The 26,586-nt window shown below is 48.0% G+C and overlaps 12 protein-coding genes across 16 annotated transcripts; 6 read left to right on the top strand and 6 right to left on the bottom strand.

The window, feature by feature from the left end:
• Window positions 1-1,760: 1,760 nt before the first annotated feature.
• ONS95_014827 (uncharacterized protein) lies at window positions 1,761-4,832 on the bottom strand. 3 transcript variants are annotated; one of them, XM_058508505.1, is made up of 3 exons: window positions 4,224-4,832; window positions 3,888-4,177; window positions 1,761-3,842 (listed from the first exon to the last, which is right to left on the bottom strand). In XM_058508505.1, the coding sequence occupies exons 1-3, from the start codon at window positions 4,645-4,647 to the stop codon at window positions 2,388-2,390; spliced, it is 2,169 nt and encodes a 722-aa protein (XP_058356192.1). In that variant the 5' UTR covers window positions 4,648-4,832; the 3' UTR covers window positions 1,761-2,387. The 3 variants fall into 3 exon arrangements, with proteins under 3 accessions (XP_058356192.1, XP_058356193.1, XP_058356194.1); XM_058508506.1 differs by having other exon boundaries at window positions 4,250-4,832; XM_058508507.1 differs by having other exon boundaries at window positions 1,761-4,177.
• Window positions 4,833-4,963: 131 nt separating this feature from the next.
• Window positions 4,964-6,237, top strand: ONS95_014826 (uncharacterized protein). 3 transcript variants are annotated; one of them, XM_058508502.1, is made up of 4 exons: window positions 4,964-5,609; window positions 5,657-5,756; window positions 5,830-6,007; window positions 6,057-6,237. In XM_058508502.1, the coding sequence occupies exons 1-3, from the start codon at window positions 5,004-5,006 to the stop codon at window positions 5,880-5,882; spliced, it is 759 nt and encodes a 252-aa protein (XP_058356189.1). In that variant the 5' UTR covers window positions 4,964-5,003; the 3' UTR covers window positions 5,883-6,007; window positions 6,057-6,237. The 3 variants fall into 3 exon arrangements, with proteins under 3 accessions (XP_058356189.1, XP_058356190.1, XP_058356191.1); XM_058508503.1 differs by having other exon boundaries at window positions 5,657-6,007; XM_058508504.1 differs by having other exon boundaries at window positions 5,657-6,237.
• Window positions 6,238-9,120: 2,883 nt separating this feature from the next.
• Window positions 9,121-10,197, top strand: ONS95_014825 (uncharacterized protein; the record flags this gene model as incomplete). Its single annotated transcript, XM_058508501.1, has 1 exon — window positions 9,121-10,197. The coding sequence occupies one exon, from the start codon at window positions 9,121-9,123 to the stop codon at window positions 10,036-10,038; it is 918 nt and encodes a 305-aa protein (XP_058356188.1). The 3' UTR covers window positions 10,039-10,197.
• Window positions 10,198-13,525, bottom strand: ONS95_014824 (uncharacterized protein). Its single transcript, XM_058508500.1, has 6 exons — window positions 12,446-13,525; window positions 11,836-12,393; window positions 11,442-11,789; window positions 11,344-11,398; window positions 11,272-11,298; window positions 10,198-11,225 (listed from the first exon to the last, which is right to left on the bottom strand). The coding sequence occupies exons 1-6, from the start codon at window positions 13,464-13,466 to the stop codon at window positions 10,268-10,270; spliced, it is 2,967 nt and encodes a 988-aa protein (XP_058356187.1). The 5' UTR covers window positions 13,467-13,525; the 3' UTR covers window positions 10,198-10,267.
• Window positions 13,526-14,752: 1,227 nt separating this feature from the next.
• ONS95_014823 (uncharacterized protein) lies at window positions 14,753-15,225 on the top strand (the record flags this gene model as incomplete). The annotated part of the gene is made up of 2 exons (XM_058508499.1): window positions 14,753-14,761; window positions 14,806-15,225. The coding sequence occupies 2 exons, from the start codon at window positions 14,753-14,755 to the stop codon at window positions 15,223-15,225; spliced, it is 429 nt and encodes a 142-aa protein (XP_058356186.1).
• Window positions 15,226-15,250: 25 nt separating this feature from the next.
• Window positions 15,251-16,239, bottom strand: ONS95_014822 (uncharacterized protein; the record flags this gene model as incomplete). Its single annotated transcript, XM_058508498.1, has 3 exons — window positions 15,251-15,540; window positions 15,586-15,975; window positions 16,026-16,239. The coding sequence occupies 3 exons, from the start codon at window positions 16,237-16,239 to the stop codon at window positions 15,251-15,253; spliced, it is 894 nt and encodes a 297-aa protein (XP_058356185.1).
• Window positions 16,240-16,637: 398 nt separating this feature from the next.
• ONS95_014821 (uncharacterized protein) lies at window positions 16,638-18,564 on the top strand. The gene is made up of 2 exons (XM_058508497.1): window positions 16,638-17,607; window positions 17,660-18,564. Exons 1-2 carry the CDS (start codon window positions 17,167-17,169, stop codon window positions 18,527-18,529), a joined length of 1,311 nt encoding a protein of 436 aa, XP_058356184.1. The 5' UTR covers window positions 16,638-17,166; the 3' UTR covers window positions 18,530-18,564.
• A 694-nt stretch (window positions 18,565-19,258) lies between these two features.
• ONS95_014820 (uncharacterized protein) lies at window positions 19,259-20,524 on the bottom strand (the record flags this gene model as incomplete). The annotated part of the gene is made up of 1 exon (XM_058508496.1): window positions 19,259-20,524. One exon carries the CDS (start codon window positions 20,522-20,524, stop codon window positions 19,259-19,261), a length of 1,266 nt encoding a protein of 421 aa, XP_058356183.1.
• Window positions 20,525-20,881: 357 nt separating this feature from the next.
• On the top strand, window positions 20,882-21,298 carry ONS95_014819 (uncharacterized protein; the record flags this gene model as incomplete). The annotated part of the gene is made up of 2 exons (XM_058508495.1): window positions 20,882-21,000; window positions 21,046-21,298. The coding sequence occupies 2 exons, from the start codon at window positions 20,882-20,884 to the stop codon at window positions 21,296-21,298; spliced, it is 372 nt and encodes a 123-aa protein (XP_058356182.1).
• Window positions 21,299-21,672: 374 nt separating this feature from the next.
• ONS95_014818 (uncharacterized protein) lies at window positions 21,673-22,188 on the bottom strand (the record flags this gene model as incomplete). The annotated part of the gene is made up of 2 exons (XM_058508494.1): window positions 21,673-21,909; window positions 21,961-22,188. 2 exons carry the CDS (start codon window positions 22,186-22,188, stop codon window positions 21,673-21,675), a joined length of 465 nt encoding a protein of 154 aa, XP_058356181.1.
• A 282-nt stretch (window positions 22,189-22,470) lies between these two features.
• ONS95_014817 (uncharacterized protein) lies at window positions 22,471-24,304 on the top strand (the record flags this gene model as incomplete). Its single annotated transcript, XM_058508493.1, has 5 exons — window positions 22,471-23,007; window positions 23,063-23,786; window positions 23,838-23,896; window positions 23,943-24,099; window positions 24,150-24,304. 5 exons carry the CDS (start codon window positions 22,471-22,473, stop codon window positions 24,302-24,304), a joined length of 1,632 nt encoding a protein of 543 aa, XP_058356180.1.
• A 1,212-nt stretch (window positions 24,305-25,516) lies between these two features.
• Window positions 25,517-26,005, bottom strand: ONS95_014816 (uncharacterized protein; the record flags this gene model as incomplete). Its single annotated transcript, XM_058508492.1, has 1 exon — window positions 25,517-26,005. The coding sequence occupies one exon, from the start codon at window positions 26,003-26,005 to the stop codon at window positions 25,517-25,519; it is 489 nt and encodes a 162-aa protein (XP_058356179.1).
• Between the last annotated feature and the right edge of the window lie 581 nt (window positions 26,006-26,586).

Raw genomic sequence — 26,586 nt, 5'->3', positions numbered from 1 at the left:
TCAGGAGCAGAATAGCTGTTGAGTAGTGATGGATTTCTTTAACGATAGTGAAAATGCTCAAAATCTGTGCGGTTGATGAACAATTCTGGGATTTGGTCTCAAATTCCGCCACTCTTGTGAGCTGATCGACAGTCATCAGCGCCTTCATAGACTATTCTGGCAAACTGGGTTGACGTGTCTCACCAGCTCCAGCAGCAGTCATAACTTCGTGGTAATTGGGTGTCAAGGGCGATCCTCTAGGCCATAAAGAATTGGGCACCCAGATAAACTAGCATAGCCTACCCATAAGCCCTCCTTGTCAATGTATGAGGATCGAGAATCCACACTCCGACCCTCATATAAGCCAGGTCAGTCCCTCCCTCCCCTTCGTCCAGATGGCTTGGTCGACACTTCTACAATCATCATGTATATGCCACGCACTATCTCCATCCTAGCGTCATCATTTATCATAGCTGTGGTCATCATCGCCATCGCATTTTTTTCACATTTCGAATGGCACCAGTACAAGGAACATCGCAAATACCACCCTCCAACTTGGAAATATATCTTTAGTATCCTCATTACCGCTGTCACATCCACTGCTATCATGGGATTGAGCATCTCTCTGTTGGTTTTTTCAATTTCTTATGACGAGAAATGGATTGAAGTATTGCTTCTTCTATCTGGGAGAGTTCTGCTTATGCAACACGTAAGAATTTACTTGCAGTCATAGACTATATACTGACGAGACCTAGGCGGTATTTATTTGGAAATTTCTCCGGGGAATGCGCATTCGATCTACATCCCAGCCCGAATCATGGGTCAAAAAAGTCGATGTAATTCTCGGCCATCTTCACTGGATCGTCCTTTGTGTATCAGCTTGCTTCTTTGTATCTACTATCTTCATTACCGAAAGATTGTCACGGTATCATAACCGCTATCATGTAATCAAAATTAGCTTGGTGTTTTCGGCTGTTGAATTCCTTGGTCTCTCGAGTCTTTATGCGTGGTTGATCTGGCACTCTCAGCGTTACAGCACGAGCTTATCGAGTTATTACCAATTGGTTCTGGCACTTGTACCGAGCCTGTTGGGATGTGTTAGTGCCACCTGTCTTTCCTTTCTCGGGTCGCATCGAATCAATTGGATTCTGGCCCTATGGGTGAGTGTTTCCTGGATGGATGGCGTCTAATGTATGCTAATAGAGATAGCTACACTTTGGGACAGCTGCGCTCTGGCTCATTCGGTCCATAGTCATTGGGGTGAACAGTTTTCTGATCTACAGGCGGAGTCAGAGGACACGTATCCAAAGTTTGGACAGAGAATTAGGAGTGCTTCGTCGGCCCTGTAGTCAGGGATTCAATGAACTGGCAAATACTACGTAGGAGAACTTGTGTGTATCATATCATACCTCGCCAGCATATGTTCATGGATACGACGCAGGATTAGATAGCTGGTATACATCTTGAAAAAAGCAACTTACCTTCCAATGGAACTTATGCCGGCTGCAACAAGAACAGTTCTATGCTGGTCATCTGGTGATCTCGACCCTCCCGTGGTCCATGAGAACTGTTGAGCTAGCGGACACTCATTAAGCGAGTAAACAATGCCCCAGAGTTTTCTAGCTCGAAGGGTGCCAAGCCACCAACACTTTGATCCATTACCTGAAATCAAACAAGACCCCGTCGGTTCTCCAAATTCCCAGAATTGTTGAAGATGGTTATATTATGTCGGGCATACTCTATAGTCCTCGTGTTCTGCTTCGATAACCTGAAGGCTAGTTGTTCGTTCTAGACCGAGTCATCTGTACCTCTCCTGTATGGGTTCCCGGTAGCCTCAGCCTTGCTTCGATGCATCATAGCTAGTAGAAAGTGGTATGTAGTCTCCTCCACCACCAAATCCGTCTCACTAACGGTGCAAAGTAGCATCATGTATGTCCCTATCTCGGCCATTGTACCCGCTATCCCTTAGCACCATATGCCATAGTTACGAGACGAATGCACACTCCCACTTCTTAGCTCCTTGTAGAAGCGCCAGCGCTAATTATAGCTAGGCCTGAGCATGTAATTGCTGACGTGGTCACAATGAGTGGAAAGGAATCTAATTGGGTCTTCTTGATGGTAGTAGATTTGACATTGTGGCCCTGGAAGCGCTGCATGCCCCAAGAAAGTCCCTGGTATTGCAATGGTACATTATATGCTTCATTATCCTTGCGTAGACCTCCATGTTAGAATCGTTGATTATCGTGAGCCAACGAGGAACTGCCGTTGTTGAGGGGCATAACTGCCGGAAAAGTTCTGCAATCTGTGGATGGGTAGAGATCGCTAGGAGATTCAAGATTGGGTGGATATTGGTCCTGTCACTCTTTCATAGCGAGTAGCAGAGAGTTTGGTGTTATTTCATTACTAGATTACAACTCCTCCTCCTCGTCCTCATCCTCGTTCATCTCAAAGTCGAAAGCCTCCTTTGTTGCAGGCTGGAGCCGTGTAGGCAAGTCTTCACCCCGGCGTCTCTTCCCCGCTAGCGACTCAACAACCGTAGTTACAGTGACAGCCGATTTTTTCGTCCTTGTGAGTATATCAAAACAATCCTGCCAGGTAAAGTACGGGCCTTGTTCCAGGAACAATTTCCTGCCTTGATCGGCATACTCCTTAGCCTGGCGATTAACATCTTCCTTTCTGAATGGAACTTCTCGAAGAAGAACGCCCTTCTCTATAAATTTAACCGCCGGTTCCTGGAATAACACAACTTGGTTGCTCTCAATCCCTTCATCTGGGCTACGAGCTTGACGACTTGTAGAAGGGATGGAACTGGTCATTTCGACAGCAGGTCGAAATGCGTCTGGTTGTCGGCGATCTAAAGATGAAGGAGTAGACACTAGATGCGTTGACGGACCTTCCCGATTTTCTGTGAGGTCTATCGCACCAAAGAACGCAATATGTCGTGAACGCTTAACATAAAATGAACTAATTTCATCTCCGTGCCTTTGATATTTGGATAGGGGAGCGTGTATCTTGTCCAGAAAAAGGTGTGCGAGATCCCGAGTATCCAATTTGCTTTGACCACATCTGCAAGACAGCGGAGCGCCTTTTCCGGTGACGGTAATTGGGGGGAGTACCGACTTCGCGTTTATTGACTCTTGGCTGTTGATATATTCCTTGAATGAGGCCACGATAGGGTTTGCTTTGTTAGCATCGAAGTTGAACTTTTCGTTCGGCCGCAGGGTGTGGAAGACGTCCCGAAGTGCGTTCTTAATCACAGCTTGCGCAGGGTCCTGAGTCAATTCGAACTCGATCTTTGGAGTCGAAAATCCTAATCGGCGAGCAAGCTCCGCTAAATGCAGCCGGCCATACGCATTTGGGTATTTGCATACCCTATAGGAGCAAAGCCACAGCTGCTGATAACGGACATCAAATGAATCCGGACCTCCAGTTGTGTACGGACCCAGTACCCGCTGTTGCATTGCGATCCCACCACCACTCGATCCAGTACCACTGAAAAGATGAAACCACCGCTGGCGAAGACTTTTCTTACGGGACGCAGGTAGGAGCCTGGACAAGTGTTTGGATGGCTGCTTCAAGTACCTGATGTCTTTGACCAACGTATAGAGACTTGGTATCAGCTCCTCATTGTTGAGTAGATTCCGAGTGATATCAGCCCTCTTTACGGGATCGATGAGCTCTGGAAAAAGTTCGCCAGACTCCATGTTCTCTTCGATAAAGTCATAGTCTGACTTCGAAAGTGCAGGACACCTCGACTGTATGGATTCTATTGTCATGGGATCGGTACGCATCATTGTTGTCATATCGCCGTTGAAAATACGGGCTAGGATAGCTTTGATGGAGTTGATATAATGAGCAATTTCCTATACCAAGTTAGACCAGCCATTGTAGAAATTGACGAAACTGACTTCGTCACACTTTGGGAATAAGATGACGTCAAGAGATCCGACATAAAAATCTCTCCAGACACCTTGGATATGAAGAATAGAATCTAAAGCCTCAACTAGTATAGGTCGCTTGAGAAGCTGCTCTAAAAACGTGTCTTGAGAAGAGCTAAACCTTCCCCGCCAACGTTGTACTCCCAAAGGATCATTATCGTAATGGCAGAGGCGCATGTGGCGAAACAACTCGCCGGATGTATATTTTGCTGAGTAGGAATAACCCTCGCGAAGCGCTTGCTTGGTATCTTTGTTGAGATCTGGGCACTGGTCAGCTTGGTTACTTGTCAGAACAGGTGCAGCTACCGGTCCCATAGATGTCAACTACCCACCACAATTGCGATGCGGCAAGATGCTCCTTTGCTGCCAGAACTCGGTGTTGCCCATGAAGACACTCTAGTTTCACCCCGCTTCCTAGTTCTAGAAAAGGTGGGTGGTCCGCTTTCGATCTGAAGGTTTCAGCTGTCAGAGAAAGCCTCTCGAGTGCAGCCTGCAGTATCGAGTCATCGATAACGACAGGAATACGATGACTCGCTTCCTCTCGAATGCATCCTTCGCCATCAAATTCTCTGATCAACTGCCGAATGGCCTTCCTATCGATCGGACGAGTTGGGTGTGGAAATTCCAGATGCTGAATCGATACTCGAGCGGCGCCCTTGAAGTTGGCAATCTTATCACTTGCAATCCTCTGCTCTATGGCGGCGAGAGTTTCCGCACTTGAGGTTTCCATGTCGGGTTGGCGGTGGATTTGGATACTGCGGGGCAGGTATAAATTCAGTGCTGCAGCTGCAAACTTTGCAAAGGCGTTAACCAAGGCATTTATGGTAGCATTCCCCTTCTATATCATTTGTGATGCATGCATGTTACTCCCTGAGTAATCAGCCCTTCGCATTTGGCGAGCATGAGGTAGTCAAAAATACGCGAGGTGGTGCAATGATCAACCCCTCGTATGTGGAGGGGTGGTGGTCAAGGGCGGTTAAGCGAGGTGATATGATGGTCACAGGGCGTGAGAGTTAGGCGAAAGTGCTCACCACTTGAATACATACCGCAAAGTGCCTGCAGTGCAATTCACCAACGCCATCAACCATGGATTTGAAGTTCAGTCGAAAAACACGGTTTCCAGGCAATGACCATGGTCTGTTGGAGGAAACTGATGCTAGTAAGAGATCCAACCCTAACCGACGTACCCGATTCCCAGGAGGTAGAGATATCGAAAGAATCCGTCTATTAGAGAAAGAGGAGCAGCGAATTGAATCTTCTCCGGAGAAGGAACAACCCACCGAACTCCCATTTCGACTGCCGATAAGGATTAATCCTCCCGATGTGGTTCTAGAGAAACCTACGCCGAAAACGAACATCAAGACCTCCGAAGTAGTTCAGCTTCCTCCCGTTCGAGTAGAGAGTCCGTGGAACTCATATATATCTCTTCGTCATCTTGAACGCGGCGGCCAAGTCACAGTAGCATATACCCGAAAGGTTCCAGTGCGTGTGGTCGTCATTAAAGAGCTTCTGTCCGATAGCTTTATGGAGCTGAGAAAATGCCAGCATGAGAATCTACTCGCAATTTTGGAGGTTTATCGCTTTCGGGGCGTTTTTTTCGTCATTACAGACTATACAGCTGCTACTCTTAAGCAAGTGATCGCCATCCCACTACCTCTCGAGGAATTGCACGTGTCTGCGACTTGCCGTCTGGTACGTCGTCGATTTTTTTTCAGAAACTCAACCACTAAAGTATCTAGGTCTTTGAAGGCATGCAGCACTTATCTAGATTTGGTATGTCTCATAACAAACTCGATAGCTCCAGGATATTATTCTCACCAGATGGGTGTGTAAAGATAGGTGCGTCTCCCGCGATCACAGTATCTATACCGGGTCTGATGAATGATGCTCAAGCCCACTTTGATGAATGTAGGACCACAGAATCTGCTGCGGCACGTTCTCTTGGGGTCGTCGCCATCGAAATGATGCAGAATGGCATTCCTCCTGAGGAGGATGAGAAGTTTGTTTTGAAGCACCCTGACCGATGGTCACCAGAGGCATCGAACTTTCTAGAGGTCACCTCCTGGGGAACATTAAAGGAAGTTCAAAAAGTAAGAGGTCTTCTTGCTGCCTTGACTCCACTTATCGATTTTGTTCTAGCATCGCTTTTTAACGCACGTATCGCCAAGTGTTATGATTCCATTCATTCACTATGCAGGTTGGGATACTATTGAAAGTCTAAGTTTAAAGACTTCAGATTCAGATACAGTTTCTCCATTGGTTGCTAGTGGTTAAAAAAATAGCTTAGATTTCTTGAATAAGAAGATTTCCCGTAAACAACCAAAGAGAACCTACAGCTGTTATTATTGCTTTAAGCCTTAAATCAACCCAGCTCCTTACGCAATTTGTAAACTGATCATCTACGTTACCTAAGTTGGTGTGGTGGAGTGCGTATATCGTGTCGATCGTGGTGTTGAAGTCCCAGACTGCTTTGGCCGTTGTGTTCTGACATTTGAGGTTTGAACGAGTAGGTCAACCTTACGGGAGGAAGAGGGTTCGCGACTCTCTAGTAATTTTAGGGATCAGAGGGCTGGTGTGAGTTCTCTAGTGTCCCAACTCAGTCGTTCTAAGATTCAAAGTCAAGAATCCTGAGTAGTGGCAGCACTTCAAACCAGATATATAGCCTGATCGCCAGTGTATGCCTTCCAAGAGGGTGGAAAGACAAGGGGTTGCTTTGGAGGACCTGATCGGGGACTTGACGTTTTGTCTTTTTACTGATCCGGATGATGGGTGTGGAAAACGTTTAAACAACTAAGGAGCAGAAATGTAACGAGTTTTTCGTGGGAGCGGGAGTCGGTAGCTGGGAGGCGGAGGTTGGACTGGGTTAAGTTGGTGATGCTGGCAGCTGGCTGCTGGCTGACGATGACGAAATCACCGTACGAGAGAGGAGGTAAGTAAGTGACGATATCGTCGGCAAAGGAAAGAGGAGTAAAGGATGAGTAAAGTAAGGACGGAATCAAGCGGTGAAGACGCTCTAGTTATAGTTGATACGCCAAAGTTTCAAGTTTACTCTTTAATATATAGTACCAACAGATTATTGGTACTAATAACTTGCTGGTACTATTAATCTATGGCACCTACAGATTATTAGTACCAACGACTTGCTGGTGCCATTTAATCTATGGCACCAACAGATTATTAGTACCAACGACTTGCTGGTGCCATTTAATCTATGGCACCAACAGATTATTAGTACCAACGACTTGCTGGTGCCATTTAATCTATAGTACCATTCAATTCTTGGTACCAGGGACTTATTAGTACCATTTAATCTATAGTACCATTCAATTCTTGGTACCAGGGACTTATTGGTACCATTTAATTTATGGTACCAACGGATTATTAGTACCAAGGACTTATTGGTACCATTTAATTTATGGTACCATTCAATTCTTAGTCCCAATGATTTGTTGGTACCAGTATGTGATTAGTGCAAACAAGTTGTGAGACCCTCAGAATCTAGATGGTCCTACACCACCTAAGCACTAGTGCATCTTGCTGCTTCGACTTAGACGCGTAGCTGGAGAGCTTGCCTTACTTCCAAACATCAACAAGTGAAGGTGGCACAAGGAAATTGACAGAAACTTTATGTTATGAAAACCAAGAGAGCTCTAAGCTGGGATAGATCTGCCTGAGAGCTCGACTTTCGAGAAGACAAGCTTTTCTTAGCTTACTCGGGTCTTCTTCTATGGTATCATGTGATTATGGCGGGAAAGAGTTAACAGCCTCATAGAACAACTTCTTGAAGTATGTGTCGCCAACGGTCATGATTCCATTTATAGAGTATGCTCGCTGGGACACGATTGAAAGCCTGAGTATGTACAGGTCGGGTTCTGTGGAGTGAAGTACGACCATATCAATTTTCGATATCGGTGGAAAAGAAAGAGACCTGGCGTTCATTCGTGGAATGTATGGCTTTGGCTTCATTCAAATAGAACTCTTTCCACGATGTGGCTTTGGAAAACAGTGCGTGATCTGCAACATGACCCTGGGATGAACTAACCAGAAATCTAAATTGAAATGCTCCCCGCCCACCTGGGGCCTTTCTTACATCCTAACCTTTTAGCTATGAGCTTATCTCTTCAAATCCTTCGATGCATCTATTGAGGTTTCCTATCAACTCTTAAAAACAATATATGAGCTTTGGAGTAACTAGTCAGAAGTGAGGAAAACGTAGATATAGAGACTCTAGCTTTTGACTGGAGACTTTGTCGGCTTATAAGATGCAAGCTCAGTAAATCACCGGCTGAGGGTTCTGTCAGTGCTGGTTGGTCCGAGTACTGTTTGCTTTGGTTCTGCATGCAATCGGTTCTACTAGTTTTTACGCGCACTTAGTATGGATATCTGATGGTGCCTAACGCTTGTGTGCTTTAGGAAGTTCACTCGTAGCCTTTGGAATTTGAGTGACAGTCTTTCGACAGCCACCTTATGTCAATTTCTAGGTACTGAACTTACAATGGGGTGGCTCATTTGTGGTAGTCGTTGTTTGATTCTGAATCTGGCAGGTCAAATTGCAGGCCGATGCGAGAGAGGATAAGCGAAGCACAGGAGCAGGATATTCACCTAGCGTTCGTGCATGTCCATATCCCTCATGGTCCTCGCTGGCAAGTCTGCCTTACTTTTTTGGGCGACTGCTTATATTCTGGGCTGCTCCACTGCTGCTCCCTTTTCCATTCGCAGCTATGCGTTCGAGACGATCTCATACCGCCGAACAGACCATATTCTGTTGGGATTGACATAGAACTGCCGGGATCGTTGGGCACCCACATGTTATTTGTGCCTTGGAAAACCCGAAGGTGACTGGCGATTCTCGTATCTGCAATGGAAGCTCCCCGATTATCAGCTACTTTCCAAAATAGAAACGGGCTGGCATATCCAAAACAGTAACCCGGTCGGAAGGAAGGGAATTCCTAGAGATATCAACTCCACTTCAGAGCATCTTGCTGAAGGCGCAGCTTTAAGCCCCTGAGGAGCTGGTCGAGACACCCACCATGCTGTCTCGAACATGATGGCTGCATTAATAATTCGGACACGTAGGCAGTCTAAATCCGTGGCTCACATGAGCTCCAAAGATATAAAGGGACGAGCTTCGCTCCCTCTGTCAACCATTTCCCCCTCTTCACTTCAAATCTATTCTCCATATTACACTCTTCCATCCTCCATCATGAATCAGACTTCATCTACCGAGCGTTGTCACCACGACTACGAATCCTACGCTGCGCATGGATCTCCTCCAGCATATGACTTTCCGTCTGAGTACATCAACCCTCCCGCATATTGCTACGGATCTTTATTCGGAATATCAGATGATATTGACGCATGGATTGCTGGAAGAACTCCCTACTGCTACCTCAGCTCTTGCGAGCAGGTCTATCATTTCACGAACACGGCAAGACGACATCGACGAAAGCTCACGCAAGTACCATCGGTAATAGAGGCAGTCAGGAATGCATCCAGCGCCCATCGACGACTACGGACGGTATGGCTAAAGTCACTTCCCGCTGCCATCATCCATGATTTTGTAGCGCCACCGTACCATCTCACTCAAATGGCGATCTCCCTGTCCCGGAGCAAATTTGAACGGATGAGGGCGGACGCCGGAATTTTGGACGAGGTTCTGGAAAGTCTTTGGCTCAGTCTGGTAACAGCTGTCAAGATGGTTACGAGACTCGGTCTTGAAACACATGAAGCTGTGGAGCGAAAATTCAAGAATGGCGAAGGCCATATTTTCTTGGTCATAGCGAGGTTCCTGGAAGCTTACGGGTCACGCTTTGCGCCTTCCGGTACGGTTTTCCTCGCCTCGCACAAAAGGTTGCCAAAGGAGCATTGCTTCGGTACTGCACGGCTTCATTTTGGGCAAATTCATGACTTGAAGGGCGTTCTAATGTTTGTTGGTTTGTTTCCGGCCCAAGATCTGGATGCTTTCGCAGTGCTCGAACGCTGCCTGCGCAAAGTCTACCCAGCCCTTCAAGAACCATTTGCAGATTCGGATGACGAACCTGGCTTTTCTCATATCGTACAGAGATTACGCCATGTTCAGGATGAGATGCCAGGATTGGTATCTTTCGACACCAGAAAATAAGCATTTGTGACGCGCTAGAGAGTTTTATGGCTTGATAAACCCCGGTCCTGTGTTTGTTGTTCATTTTTGGGCGGGTTTTAGGGCTTGCCGGGGCGGTTGGGCAGATGGAGACCATTTTTGTGAATATTTCACGGAATGGAAGACAGTCATCGTAAGAGAGTCAAGTAATAAAGAATTGATTGGTTTGTGTCTAGCTTCTAAAGATCAGATTCGCTGCATCGGCCTCCCTTCATCGTAAACGCCGCCTCTTGTTCTGTGTTCTCGTTTGGACGCCGAGGGGCCGCTTATTTTCCGAAAGCTTGACAGGTCTGTCAAGATAACGCAGGAGCTCACAATTACAGGTCGGATTTTGAGCTCGCTCATTTCTGCTCCTATGGTCAGGCGAACCAAATTTGGCTCTCAATCTCTGCCGGTTGACGAACCATTCCATTGGCTGCGGGCACCCACTGATACTCCGACGGAATAATCTGCTAAACGAAAATTGGATGTTGACTCGATCCGAGGGATGGCGTATGTGGAATTTGATCAGCTTCTGGAATCGTCCACACAATTCGCAGAGATCGTTCGGGGCTAGGATGCCAAGTGAAGATTCCTGATGTAGGAACTGTGCAAAAGGGTAGCTCGTTCTGAGACTCTGCACGAGGGCACGACTGTCCGGGCTCCGGGATAGGATCGAACCGTGGCATATGTACTGCCCACCTTCGAATACCAGAGGCCCGTTGAGTTGAAAGAAAAAGGACGCTGCTTTAAATGCCCTAGCAATACCCTCCATATCACCTAAGTGATGGTAGATCTGATCACGGAGATATTGCATCTTGTCGACATCGTCAATCCTAGGTTCCTGGCCTACAAGGGGCAAATTGAGCCGGAAGTGCCGTTTTTTTTCTTCTTCATCAAGGCCATGCCAGTGATCTTCCCAGCTAAGTTGGCCGTTGAGTGATAATGACTGCATAGAAGCTCGATAGACTCGAGCTAAGGCGCCGTCCTGTAGCAGGTTTCGGACGTTCGAAGCCACTGGCGATAAGAGCTTTTGCTGATATCCCGTCCCAATCGAAAGCACCAGATCGCAACCTACATCGCCCCAAATTCGGCGAACTTCACGCAGGCCTGGCCGGACAGGGTTGTTATATTTCAACCCGCCGTCTTGGAACGTACCAAATGACTCGAGATACTTTGGCGTAAAGTAACTAACTCAGTCAGCACCGGTCTCCAATGGCGAATTATAACCCTCACGTTGGGGCAGCGGTTGTACACCTCGCTCTGACCATCGTTAGCGAGTATTGGTACACGGCCAAGGTAGCTTACGCTTCCCAGAGTAGCATCTCGTCTGTCGTCTTTTGAGCACGAAGGTGTTTATACCCTATCGTATTAGTTTCGGTATGAGGTGAAAGGTGTCAACTTACTTGAATCTCTGCTAGGAGGACCGTTGCCATTATAATTAGAGATCAGGCATAACGTGGCGTCCGATATCGTCGTCGCCGTAACCGCAAATTTCATTCCGGCTGGCCTTGATTTTGCTGATTCAAACACCCGGCCTAATCCTAATGCTTCTTTGAGAGCCTCTTCTAAAACGGCTGCGTCGTACCCGCCATTTGCAAGATAGAACGCAAAAATACGTCTGATTATAGCACAAATTGAAAACCTGCAACCGCGCTTTGGCGGAAAAATTATCCTCGCAAACTTGAGGAAGAAAGCGAGACATTGTTTTGGTGTCCAGTGCTTAGCAAAAAACCCAATGGTTGCAACGCCGCCTATTGGGGCTGTTAGTCCAGAGCTAGATTAAGAAGCCAACCTTACCTGAACTCGTCCCGATGCCATAATCAAAGTGCTCCTGCAGTGGATATGGCAGGTCAAGCGTCTTTTCCAGCTCTTCCATGAATGCCAAAGAGACAATACCTCTCGAACCGCCTCCATCAATGCCAAGGAATCTTACCCGACAAGTGGGCGGCAAGAGTCTGGCCTGGAAATGAACTTCCTTCTGACAGAAAGGACAGCTAACGAGGTCATATCGGCACTCTACCCCTTTCGTCGGCTCACCAAAGGCGACAAGGCAGTCGTCGCAAATCGCATGTCCACACTCCAGACAGTGTTCCGTATTCCTCTGTAGACACGTGAGGCAGATCGAGGTATGCGATAATACTGACCACTGTTGGAGATTTCGCTCCAAGCTTCTCTGTCGGATTGCAGCGGCTGACTGTCCACCATACTTCATGTGCGAGAACATGGAGATTATATGGGCCTCGACGTCCGCAGTGACCAAGTCGACATCCAACTGCTGGGATTTTGCGAAGTCATGTACACCCAGGACGCAAGATTGACGGTATAAGTTTCGGAAAACGTCTGATGGGTTGAACACTTTTTTCAGCTAGTTAGATTCCAGGGAATTATCAAATCAACCTTAACTTACTGTGCATGTCAGGAGGGAAGCTGTCAAAAATGACCACCGAGGCGATGAAGTCCCAAATCATACTTGCAGGAATGTTGTGCTCGGAACATAAGCCCATAAAAGTGCTTATGTGTTGCTGGAAGCTGTGGGAAACAGGAGATAATTCCCTTGAGCTTTGTATAAAATCAAAGGTTTGTGGCGATACGGCGAACTGGCGTAGTGCTGCATCAAAGAAATCGGCAATGTGAATCAGGGAGAAAAGCGTGTGGGAGTTGACTTTCTCAGCACGGATCAGATGTGTTTCGTGCTGTAGGGCCTGTGCCAGCCCTTGGAAATGCTCGCGCGACGGGGTTCTGCCTAAGGCCAAGACGTTGACTACATTTAAAGAAGAGAATAACTCTGAGAACTTGCCATCGGAAAGAACCCTCAGACGGAATTGAAGGGCGGCGGATGCAAAAGTATGGCCAGGTACGCTCGTGACGACGACCAATCGAGGACGGACAGCACGAGGAAGGCTCGAAGCCGAGCCGATTACTGTCCACTCTGTTAACATGTCTACCACTCCGTCAAGGCCGCCGCAATCCTGGGCAAATATGCACAGCACATCGATGAATAGCGATAATAGTCTGGCCAGAGCATGGTCAGCCAAATATTGCTGCTTTTGCTGGTCAGCCCCATCTATCCAGCCCACCGGATGATCGATTGTCTCATGGCAGGTGTTTCTGCCTCTCGATTTGACTTGGGGGTAATCAGGACAGCTATCTGCGATGAGAATTGGGTGATCGTCATTTTGTGTGGCTGGATCGAGACAGATGTTTGCAATCCCATAGTTTCGACACTTTGATATGGCGTTGCCGGGATACAGAGCTCTCAATACGCGTGTTTTGAACTGCTTTCCGAAGAAGAAAAGTAGAGACGGGCGTTGGTTTGTAGGGTCTGGAAGCGAGGTCGAAATATGGTGAAGTCGATTTGTATATTGCAAACCGACACCGCTCTCCCCTTGATACATGCGAAGCCAGTATTGGTGAGCACACAGCGCCATGTTACTGACGCTTGATCGAAAGGGGATTGGTTCAAATAACAATTTGGATACAATCTGATTTCCATCGGCAACTTTGGAGGATTATCAAGATGTATACCTACTGGACGGGTGTGGGCTGTGAGTGTGATGGAACAAGACATCCGAGTTATGAGGGTATGAGGGTGGTAGGTGATTGATCATGATTTATTCAGTAGTTCAAGTGAGGTGGATGTGTGGGTCAGGTGGGTCAGGTGGTCAAATTAGGCGAGGTGGTGTTGTCAAACACTTGAATTAAGCGAGTTGGCACATAAATTAAGCGAGGTGGTAATGGGGTCATCAACACCAGGATGCCCCATAACTGCCAACACTCCAATAATTACGCTGGCCTAAGAAATTGGCGGCGAGTGCAGGTATTACGTGATCTCAGTCAAGGCATGCAACAAATTCGTTCACAATAGGGTTGCTTAGAGATGAATGCAATTGTAATTTCTTCCATTTAATCAAAGAACGACCCTGGATACACCCTCTTTACCAGAAGGTGACCTGATATTGTGTACGCGGGCAATTCATCCGCTAAAGAGCGTCTGCGATCCTCCATCAAAGACCTGCCCCCGATGATTCTCTGGATCAATTGCTCCCTCCACAATTTGAGCGCCCACATGCTTGCGATAGCTTGCGTACATTGGAAGCGTAAGAGAGTCGGGTCTCTTGAAAATTGCTTTCCGAGGAGTCTGTTGGACGGAGGCTCCTTCTGTATACGGGGGAGGATATGTTTCTTGGACGGAGGAAAATTTCGAAACTAGCCGTCGGCATGCACGTCTGAATCTTGACCCGTTAATCCTTTCTTGGATCGCCTGGAACCGGTCTTCGTTGAGATAGACGATGATACACATTGCTTTATCTGTTAGATTCGCTATGACTATCAAAGCTGTTGGGGTCTTACTTCTGTTTGAGATTTCCTCTCAAGTGAGCTTTGAATCCTGGGATCTATAGATGTGAGATTTGAGATCGACTGCGTTTACAGCTTTCAAGTACCTGGATTGAAATGTAGCCAGCCTACCAGGCCCTCAATTATCAGATGGCATTTAATACCACCCGTTATGTGTACTACATCGTTGAAGGTGGTCACTATAGATGCAGTAGCAAATTGATGGCACGACTCATGATCTATCCTCTAACTGCTTTAGGAAACCCGGAACTCGTCTTCAATCTTTTGATCGACGTCTCACAATAAGTCATATAATTTCGAGAAAATCTACGAAACCTCAGTCCAGGAACTACGACATATACTGTCGCAAAATATCAACATGACTTCGGTAAGATACCTTAGCCCGCAAAAGCATATTTTAACAAGTAGCAGGAAGAGTCTGTTTTCACCGACAAGCTGGAACAGATGCCTCTCACGCCTGCAACGCAAAGTGTTAATGTTGCCGACGCCTACGACGCGCAGAGTCGTACCAACAACGCCGAGCGAGAATTGTCGACTGCACGTACCAAGCTCACACGAGAGATTCGCAAGAACCGTTACCTTCAACAACAAAACTACGAGTATATGGAAGCACTGGCACGAGCTGTGCAGGACTGCAGTGTGATAAGGCACCACTTTGATCTCGTGTCGAGTTCGCATCTTGCTCTCTCGCAGGAATGTCAGAAGGCAAAAGTGATGGTGGAAACTTTGGAAGCTGTTATTCGGATGCTCTCTACACCTTCCCTTGAAAGGTCAGGCAGCTCGAATGCAATGGCAGGCGGAGAACATCCTACAGTGGACAAAAAGGAATGATGGCAATTTTGATATTTGGATGCAGCTATTCTGTGGTTTCTCTATCTCTTCCACCTTCTGTTTTCATATCGTCTTTCGCACCATCCAGAATCGCCCGGGACTCTTTAAGTAGATTGATCAGATTGCATTCAGTTATAATGTTGCCCAAGTCATTTGACCCGTTTGACAACATCTTAACCACACCTATCGCAGTATCGATTCGTTGAAGAACTTCATTCATCTCTCCAATCTTGATGGTCATCCACCATGTATGATCATCTTCACAGTCACAGTCCACTTTAGTTCTCTTTGAACCCCGAGCACCATCATCAGAGCCTTGAAATATGAGTATAGACAAACACAGTGGAAAGGAAGGCTTACTTTCGGTGTGTTTTACATGTGAGAGATTCGATGTCTGTTCCCGTCGACGCTTCTTCAGCCTGACACCGCAAAGTCCCTCAAGGGCATTTGCAGTTCCGACTTGACGCGCGTGGGTGCCACTGGTAGCCACGGCCTGTAGCTGGGTTCCCGCCGCTGGGAGTAGCGGGGGCGTCTCAGGTGAGAATTTCGCATCTCTGACCAGTATCTCGAGGTTGGTCCTGCCCTGAATAAAGTTCTGTGTCTCGTCAAAGGTATCAGAGAGATTAGTGATACCATGCGAACCAGCCTGCTGAGAGACTCCGGATTTACTATTGGTAGACTGGTAATCCGCTCGTGAAATTTCAGCTTTCCTCGAGTAACTATTCATTGCGTTCGCCCCAAAGGTGGCTACTACATTGGTATTAGCACATTGAAAATGGGTGCCGAATGAACGCAGCTACCGTCAAACCCGTAACCCACGTCCTGCATATAGCCAAGCTTAGCTGCCGTGTGACAGAGGATATTGAGTGCAGCATCTTCAGGGCCTGTATCGCGGCTGGCTGAGTGGCCACCTTTAGCTGGTTGAGACGTTGGCGAGTCAGAATTGATGTTGGAAGATGCAAGGTGCCGAGCATCAACACTGGATGGGGCTGCGTACTGTCGACTGGCTGACATTTCTTATGCAGGTTCTTGAGGTGAAAAGAGGTAATGAAAGTAGAGAGAATGGTACGAAATACAGTGGAGACTCAGGAGGGAGATGAAGGTGAGAGGGGGACGAAGTGCTCTTTTCTACTTTCAGCGGCTACTGAGCCTGGAGAGAACTCTCCGTGATCGGTTTACTTGGAGGAGATAGACCAGCGTCTCCATCGCCAGGTCGTGAAGGATGTGCCAGAAATAGACGAGGCAGAGACGGTCGTCACCGTTCGTCAGCTTTTGGGGCGGATCGTAGATATGCCGTCTGCAGGTTGGCGCTTTTCTTCCATTGCGTCGTCGAGCCCGTGCCTCTCTTGAATCGTATCTACCAATCATGAAGTTAGAAGGCATTCCACATCGCAATCTAGGAGTTATCTAAATATATCTCTGGTATGCAATGCGTCTTAGGTTTCCAAAAGACGCTTAAGGGGTTGTTGGTGGAGCATCTGTCGGTGGAAAGGGATATCTTCGTCAATACCTCCAATGGCAGTTCAAGGAGTGTGGAAGGGGAACAGCTGAACCTTTCCATATCTGTACAAGAATAGCGACTGGCTCCAATCAAGCTGCTTCCAAGCTGCCATGACGACGCCTTATGCCGATGGCACTCAGCCGGTTCCACACGAGAGGAGACTTGCCTTGATTTGTGCGTGAAATCTGGTGATCTGGAGCTATTTTCGACAAGTCTGCCTTGCCATTGACAAATCCTTGCTACCAGGATACATCGCAACAGCTTCTGACTCAGTAAAGCACCAAGTATGATGGCAAGTGGGATCCGATAGTGGGTCGATCTCTTATAGGGAGAAGTATAAGAAGCCTACTCCTTCCCAGCTCGGAGGACCGACGTTTGTCCTACAATTTACATCTCTTTGAACCCTCCGCTCTCTCCTTGACCCAGCATCTTTCATCAACATGAATCCAGAACCGCAGACCCACGACAGCCAGCTAAGTATGGAGATCGACTGGACCTCTGACGCGGACTCATCAATCCCTCATAACGACATGAACGATCTGGATTCTCAGCTGCAAGCCATATCACAGAACAGCGATGACCTATCAGCCATTCTTGGTCTCGATACCTGCAACTCGGATTCGAATGCAGAGACCCTGCAAGAGGGCATTGAAAACCCGTGTTCCGAAACTCAGTTTACTGCAGAGGAAACACACACACGTCTCATTGGCGCCACCCAGCCGGCAACAGGTGTTCCACCCCCTACTGCTGATGCCAATGATTCCAACCCTCATCCCATCCACTCCGCTTCAGGATTGGCGATCCAGGAAGCATCGGAAACAATTTCCAAGGGAGGCGATGACCAACCAAAACCGGAGGTTAGCTCAATGCAAGAGCTAGAGGTCTGTGAGCAGGAAACTTAGACTTGACCTACAAATGCTAACAGCAATCGAGGCTCAGCTTCGACTATTGCGGTACAAGCTACAGAACGGGTTCTTCCCAACTGCTGGAAAGCCTAAAGCAGATGAGATGAAAACCATGTCTGCTTACCTGAAGAAACTGGAGTACATTGGAGACCCACCGCAAAGTCTCCTGAGCGGTACCAGAATTACCAAACTTCTCAAAAAGATCAGAGATCTGGATGAAATCCCAAGAAACGGCAGATACTGTTTTAAAGAGCGAGTAATTGCGTTACTCCAGAAGTGGGGAACGAAGTTGGACCAAGAAGATCAGACCACACCCTCGACTGGGCAGCAAATCAAACATGATGACATTGGACTCAGCGCAGTTGTAGACGAGCAGAAGCCTGCCAATACGGCGGACTCACAAAGATCCCTGAAAATTGATACGAAACCTTCAGCAACTGGTTCGATAGAGGAAAGGGCACTGAATATGGTCGCAAAATCAGAGCAATCAACCAGCGATCATGGCGATGAGTCCCCGGGTAATCCCGTCAACGAGAGTTCCCAGCCTACCCCGCCCTCTTCACCCAACCTTCATCGGGCATACAAACTCATGCCAGAACAAGAGGTGATTGATTTGACGAGTGACGATGAGGTAGATCTGGCTGCCGGATCAGAGTCACCCCGCCAACCTGCCGATCATCAAAATCCTCGACCCAGCGTAGCGAAGAGCCCCCAGGCACCCAAGTCGCCATCGCCCCCAAGTACAAGTGAGTTGTTCTCGGTACTACCTACGAATGACCTAACATGGAGTGGCAGATTCTGGATCCATTTCCACCCCAGCTCAGGAGGACCAGGCGAGTCCGAAGTCTACTTCGGCCAAGTCGGGCATCAAAAAAAGAAAGCGCTCCAATGTTACTGACGATGGGAGAGATCTGGTGTCAGTTTCAGGCTCTCGTAGGTTGCGGCCTAACCTCATGATATTCTCATACTCACGATTGCAGCACCAGGAAAGCACAATACACCACACCGCCAGCGACCACAACGGAAGACTTCGCCTGGCAAACACCTTAAAAACGAAATCTTGTGGATGAGCAAATCAGTGTCAATGATTGATAAGATGATTAAGGATATGGAGGCAGAAATCGATGCGATAGAGATGAGGAGAGTCCTGTTGCTTGAAGAGAGTGAGGCGCTGCTTGAAGATAACGAGAAGGACATGCAATCGGCCCGGAGAAGAATGAATGAGTCAATTAATTTGAAGGAGCATCTAGTTGCTTGGGGAGCCCAAGATGAGAAGGTCACAAGAGAATGGTCATCCTGAGGGTAAGGTTGGTGAGCCTTGTCCAGGTCTCAGGTAGTGGCTGGTCTCAGTAATGTGGATTGCTGTGTAGTTTGAATTCTATATAATTGCAAAACCAACGCTGCTATATGGATGTGATGATATGACAAACCGCAGGCAAGGAGATCTGTCTGAAAGAGACGAGACTGTGTATCGGTAAGGACTGAGAAAATGAAACCGATTGGTCGGTACGAGGCTGGACAAAGAAAAGGAGCAAGTCTATCCATCTGAGTTCAAGAAGGAGGGAAGAAGCACTGGTCTGACCGTTGGCATCCAGATATCGAACTCCGCCTCCTTAATTCCAAGCGTTCACAATGTATCCTTGATCTCATTCCAGGCCTTTAGGAATCTCCCCTCAGCGGCTGGGTCCATGTTTTCAGGATCGATGCCCTTGAGATCGCACCATTGTTCCCGATACTGCAGCATTGCTGCTCGCTTGGCAGACTTTGTCTCTGCGGAGCTATTGGTAGCAGCAAGCGGGTTGCCATTGCTCTCACCCTCAACCTTGACCTCTGGCTGTTTCGGCTCGGGCGATGGCGAGAGTCGGCTGTTCGGGACCGGGGTTGGGGATCTGTCCTTTGCCTCACGCTGGCCGTTCTGCCATTCCTGGTGTCGAGCAGCGTGCCACTTTGCTGCCTCGTAGATATAGGCATCGGCCTTCTTGGGGCTGCTGAAGAGGTGTCGAATGGAGGACCGGATCTCCCATGTCTTGTGGATGGCACCATTAATCTCCCATTTGACCCAAATCTCAAGAGGAGCAACTCTTCTAGTTTCGCCCTTCTCCCTCGGTTCTAGGTCCTTCAAATCGCAGTTGTAGGCCAAGCCCGCAATACCCAACAGCTCACGTCTTTTGCGCACGAATTTCTTCGCAACTTTCTGGTCTCCAAGTCTATGGTCTGGACCGAATTCCTCAGTCTCTTCTTCGTCAAAGTCGTTGCCCTCTTTGGCAGCCGTGGAACGTTCGTATTTTGCGGCGTTTTGTGGACCATATCTCACAATCACTGGCTTTGACCGATCTTGCTGCCTCCATGCAACAATCTTTCCATCATGGCTCTGTCCTGTCGCCTCCCTTGCTTGAGCCGGCGTGAACACAGCCTCCTCATCGTCGGAATCGCCAATGATTAGTGGATTTGATTTGCCATTGGGTCCAGTCAGGTCGAACTGAGGCGGCTGAGTCGTGTTGTTGGAAGAGGAGCTGACAAAAAGTTCGTCAACGCTATCACTCTCCTTAGCCCCGCTGGAGTCCATTATGGTATCTCCGTCGAGATCCTTTTCTTCCTTTTTCAAATTGACCAATTCAGTCTCCCACTCCATCAACTCCCCTCTCAGCTTATCAAACTCTTCTTCCAGACTTTCGTACTCTGCTTTCTCCTCGGGCTTGGAGCTATCGTTGTGCGATTCGTTGAGCTCGTCTAGCCTGCGTTCCTTAGTTGCGACTTCGGTACGCCGCTTTTTGACTTTGTCAGTGATTTTCCCAAGTTTCTCGGTAACTTCTTGTTTGCGTGCATTTCTGGCTGCTGGCGTGGCAGGAGCTACCCTGTTGCTTGCACCTTTGGGTTTCGGCTCTTTCGGCATCTTGATTGTTCCTGGAACTTGTCAGAACACGGGGTTTAATCCAAGAATATATATCACTCAACAAAGTTTCTAAAATCATTTCTCATGGGGATATTACAATGATAGATTGATACCCCCCCAAACCGGATGGCTACACCACCCTAAATATATGGATGCAATTCACCACCAGTCGTAAAGTGGTCATCTTACAGTCAAATAATAGAGGGCTCTACCGGAAGCCATTAGTTGATGGTCTAATTGCACCCACAGTCGGTTTGGTCTGGAATTGAACAAGATTCTCAGGGAGTATTTCACGAGATCAAATCTTCTCTTATCATCTATCTCACGCAATAGTGATCCAGCGGCCTAGGAAACGATATGCGAATTGTTTGGAACGCAACAGTATTCCAGCAAGATGAAGAGCCCACTCGTAATGGCACTCGCTCTGATATTGGTTCTGTGCTCGCTGAAATTTCCGGAGAAAGAGCAGAAACATTGTAAGCATATCAAAGACGATGAGTCCTCAGTTGCTAAGATATTAGCCTCCCGTCACAGAAGATCGCGAGCACCGTCGCCAAGGGGCAGGTCGAGGACTCGGGCTTCACGCTAACCATCGAATACACATCTGCGCTCCCCTCGAGCCTCCTGATCGATACAAGATTGCCACCGTCTGGCTTTGGCCTTAGCAACGTTCCAAGTAGCACGAGCTCGAGCTTCGCGCTACCTACCAGTCTACCCATGATTGCTGTCATCGTACTGCCAGCCGCCATGGTATTGCCGCAGCTGGATCGATGAGAAGGGTGCTGGGATGGAGATGGAGGTTTGCCAAATGGAAGGAATATGTAGACAAGAAATGAGACTATCACACACCCATACCTAGATCAATTGTTTGTGATAAATGTGAGCCATCTTGAAAAATACAAAAACAATCGAGTGGTTACCAGACCCTGGACGAGCAACGCTCATTTTGTCCCCCTGAGGCGGCCAAGACAAGACAGTTCACAGATCAGATGTCGAACACGATTCGTGCACGCACCATCCAAAAGCAACTTGTCAAATCTCACACAATTGTCGATGTAAACCTGAGCATAGTTTTCTCGTTCTCCTAAATATCTTTGATTTGTTTATTGATACTCAAAAATGACGAAGCCAGTTCTACCCAACCTCACTCAGCGAGTTAGGGATGCTATGAAGTCCTTCCAACCTCCCACCCTGTAGTGGGACGGTGAATCTAGCCGTGGTGATACTGGGGCTTTGATTCCAAGTAAGGGCAAGGTAGATGTATCTATATCCTCAGAAGCGTTTGATGAACATGAGGTGGTTGCGTTTGCTCTAGAAGCTTTCTTCTTCGTCCGAGATTTACTTTCATAGTCCGCAGCTGTTTTGCAAAGGACTAGATTGCGTTGCTTGGGATGGTTAGAAATAGAGCAGTTTCTCTTGGAGCATGCGAGCCTCACGATATCTTCCTTGGTTGGCCATTCTAGTTCCTCCGTGTTTGCGAACGTATAGAATTTGCCGTTCCTCTTGAAGAGGATGAAAACCTCCGTGTCGCAGGCCACTCCAATGTCGTAACCCCGACGAAAGAAGTTGTTCTTCCTCTTGCGAAATTGCTCTGATTTGGACCGCTTGTCCATGGTTAGAATTGACGCCGACGACGATTGGTGAGAGGTGGACTTTCCCGTCATTATATTGGTGGCCACCTGTACCAAGCTGCAACATCACCGCACCATGTTGAATGCTCCCCCGTATCTCCAGCGACCACTTTTTGGACGACCACTTGAATCATCACTTGGGTGACCACTCGGTTCGTAATCTCTTAGCCGATCACCCAGGAGGGTTAAGTACTGTGGGCCTCACAAAGCTGATGGCCGTGATCGTTGGCAAGCGGCATAACGCCATCTTTGGGATCGAATCGGATTCTCAATCTTCCAACATTGGAAGTATTGATCCTCACAGCACTATCAATCATGTCTTTCTCATCATTTGTTCGTTCAGGAGTTTCCAAACTCAGTGACATGGACATACCGTCTTGGTACTGCTTCATTTTGGGCTGTATATTCGCCATCTGGCTCTTGCTTCGTGCCGTCTATCGCGCGTTCACCTCCGAGTGGCTGTCGACTTCCTCCTTCTTCTTGAAACATGTTGCATATCCACATTTCTTCCCAAGGATTCCCTTCTTAGGGACGGCAACACGTCTCGAGGTTCTGCTCGCATCTGCGTACCTTGTTGCCAATATCGTCCTCGTTACAGTCGTTGGGGTGGATTCAAGGTCGGATATAGGCACCCGTGCTGCTATCATGTCGACTATTAACCTCATTCCGCTCCTGTGCGGTCCTCGTTTGAGCCTCATAACAGAGATGCTCGGGATTACGCTACGGGCCAGCATTGGAAGCCACCAATGGTTGGGCCGGACGGCGGTCGCAGAGGTCTTGTTGCACACCATCATATCACTGACTGGCAGTCACTCGTTCGAATGGACAGGGATCAATGCCTCTGGAGTTGTGGTTCGTCTGCGTTGGCTTTTCTATAGGGAGATCTTTGGCTAATGCAAAGCGATAGGCGAGCTCTGCCCTTGGGCTACTTCTCCTTTTCTCATTTCGTGTCGGGCGAAGGCTTTTCTACGAATGGTTTCTTAATCTGCACCTGTTTCTCACAGTCACAGCTCTGATCGCCATCGGGCGTCACGTATTCTCGAAAAAACCTGCAGAGATATTTCTACAGATTGGTATATGTTTCTGGGTTGGGATGACGACACTCCACTGGCTTCTGTTCGCATTCAGAAACTTTGCCATAGGCAGACCGTTTGCTAAAGCGGTAGCAACTCGCCTCTCGATTCCCTACCCCTCAGATAGGTCCCTTACAGGGCCATCGAACGTATTACAGGTCGATATCACCGTGCCCAGAAAGTGGAAGGTCAGGGCTGGTCAGTATGTCTTCGTTTCAATACCGAAACTTGGCATCTTGGTCGGACTACGAGGACACCCTTTTATGATTTCGTGGTGGGACTGGAGCCAGAAAGGGTTGACAATCTCCCTCTTGGTCAAGTCTAGGACAGGGTTTACTGGGCAGTTGGATAGGTACACAAACACAGAGCTCCTTGCATTCATCGATGGACCATACGGAATACAGCATAAATTTGGAGAATACGGAACAGTGATCATGTTTGCCACTGGGATCGGCATAGCTGGCCATATTCCATATATCAAGGACCTCATTAGCGGATACAACAATTGCCAAGTACGGACGCGCCGGATTCTCCTCGTCTGGCAGATAAACAATGAGAGTGAGTCAAGGAGAAGAAAACCCATCCTGTTCGCTTCTAATCTCCACTTAGGCCAAGAGCAGTGGGTCAAGAGCTGGATGGATGATCTCCTCGATAGTGATACTGGATATGTGCGTATGCGTCATCCAACCTTGCCAGCTTTCTAACGCTAGGCAGATACTCGAGGTCCGCCTCCATGTCCTGGATCACGGTGGAAAGAAAGATTTGGAATACGGAAATCACTCTAAGATCAAGAAAATATTCAACCCGCCGAATATTGTGGAAGTGCTCCAGACCGAGTTCGCATCCCACCGAGGCAAGGTGATGGTCTCCCGTATGCGTCGATCCATTACATCCTTGAATTACCAGCTGACATCATGATAGAATGTGCCGATCGAGTCATGGCGGACAAAGTCCGTAGAGAGGTCCAGCGGAGAATGAACAAGAGGGTTCACCTGGTCGAGCTAGACTTCCAGCCATCCTTGCGAGAGACGGGGTGGCCGTCGACTAGTGACATGGAATTCAAGTGCAAGGGGTAGGTAACCAACTATCGGTGCTCCTGCATCAAGCAGAGAGCATTTGAAAGGAGGCTTTGTAGAGTAGGCGATTAGACTAGGCCGAAAAGTGATTCTATTCACCAACCGTACTGCGAGTCCGAGCTAAAAGAAAAAAAAATGGGCTTTTAAGATTTTTGTTTTTTTGAGATGTGACTGACGAAGTATTCTTCGCTTCTTCTTGATATTTTGGGACCCTGCCACGGCCGTCGCAGTTTTTGGTTGTCGGTTGTTGGTTGTTGGTAAAACCAACATGATCGCCGTAGCGGTAGCCGTTGTTGGAACCAACGATGATGCTGTGCCACCAACAAACTATTGGCCGACACGCGGCACCAACATCTCCAACATGCGATGAAAATTATCTGCCGTGCGGTACGATGAGGTGACAACCAAGGTGATGGTCATTTGTCCGAGAAAGTGATGATCACCTGTAGATTTTCTGCGAGTCTCTATTGCACTTGCATCTTCACATCTCAACTAACGCTTTGCGGCACCAACACCTTGAGCAACCAACACCAACATCTTGGCCGACCAGCCGCACCAACAATTCCAACACTGGCTTATGCGATGGAAAACTTTAGCCGTACTATCCGGCGAGGTGGTAACCAAGGTGATGGTCACTTCCTTCGGAAATTGATGGTCACCTGTAGATTTTCTGCAAGTCTCTGGTATTCTGGCACCTCACATATCAACTAATGTAGATTGCCATCAACGTGTTATATGATTCACAATTTAGCTCTCTCTCATCCACGAAACTATTCTCACGATATCTAAATCCACCACTAAGTGGAAGAAAATCATGCCATGGCGTTGGCGGTGCTGCCGCTGCGACAATTCTCAGACTGTCAGCTTCGATGCTCGCACCTGCAAGCTTTCCGAATGTCTTCACCTTCGATGCCTGGGTTGCGAGACGCGATTCGTCGATTTCCAATTAACGACCACTCCGAACAAGGTCGATGTTGGCTGCACGCAAAATGTTGGATGGTATGGAGCAAGCAGGGGTATGGAAAGACAGTTTGCTGATGTTATTTAGGCTAGGCGGAACGCTGCCGGCTCGTTAAGATGGGTCTGTCGTCGTGTTGGTTAGCGAGGGTTATGTTTTGGTATGAAGGGTAGCCGTGTCAGCGATTGAAAAGAAAATGAGATAACAGTACTCTACTTTTCAACCTTGCCCAAAGAGGTCACTGTGACCCGTCCTCAGATCAAATTCCCTCTCTGATCCTGCGCAACGTGATCTATGCCCCAGAATTCCATCCAATCCCTCTTGGCCTTGAACTCGCGCCGCTTAGAGTCCTCCAACGCATTCCGAAGCTGGGCTATCACGTCATCTAAGCGGCCGACATCATGATCGAGATAGTGGGCGAGAAAGAGCTGCTGAGAGAGGTCGTACACGGTTGCGCGGAACCGTTGCAGGTTCTCGAATGCTTGTCGGTAAAATTGAATCTCTTGGCGTTGGTGGCCCAACTCCCTCGTGAGCTCTTCGACGCGGGCCGACAAGTTCAAGGGGGGCGTTTGTTTTGCAAGTTGGAGCCTTTGCCTAGACAGTTCGAGTATCGATGTTGACCCATTCTGGAGGCCGATCTGATGATCTAGACTGTTTATGCTTGGGGTTTCCGAGTAGGTCGGGATGGAGGGAGTGAGTACTCCCAACTCGGAATTACCGTGTAAACCTGACGGCTGGGACATCCCTGATGAACCTGACCGAAGTAAATTTGCAGCACAGTAGGAATGGTGAATCAATCTCAGTTGGGGTTATCATACTCTTACACGGACCAGTGGTCGCTCCGACCATCACATAATGGACTCCAGTCGAAGGCTGCTGTGGACGACTCACGCTCGAAGCGACGTGATAAAGAGGTGGGGTCAAGAGTGGACTGAAACTGCTCGATGACACACTTGAGAGAAATTCTGCTGCGTGTTGATGCTAAGCCGGTTGTAAAGCTCTTGGTATGCCGGGCTCAATGAGAACAAGGGAATAATGGTGGTAGTTGGATCTAGCATGAGGTATCTCTGTCGAGATTGACCGTCTGTGAGTTATCACAATAACAGCAACACTAACGCCAGTGCATTGTTAAGATCGTGAGAAGATATGATGTTGGTCCGGGGGTTGTTTCTCGATGGACAGGAGGGCTTATTTTTCACAGATCCATTGTTTCCCGCCGGGATAGAGCGCAGTAAATGATGTCGTAGGCATTGGTGGCTCCGTGTCTGCTCACGATCGCCAAAGTGCAAAGGGGTCGAGGGTTCCGCACCTCATCTACCGGTAG

The sequence above is a fragment of the Cadophora gregata genome (assembly GCF_030347475.1).
Source record: "Cadophora gregata isolate MNR1 chromosome Unknown scaffold_9, whole genome shotgun sequence".
Taxonomy (NCBI): domain Eukaryota; kingdom Fungi; phylum Ascomycota; class Leotiomycetes; order Helotiales; family Ploettnerulaceae; genus Cadophora; species Cadophora gregata.
Note: the sequence above shows the minus strand (reverse complement) of the source record. Positions and strands in the feature narration are given on the sequence as shown.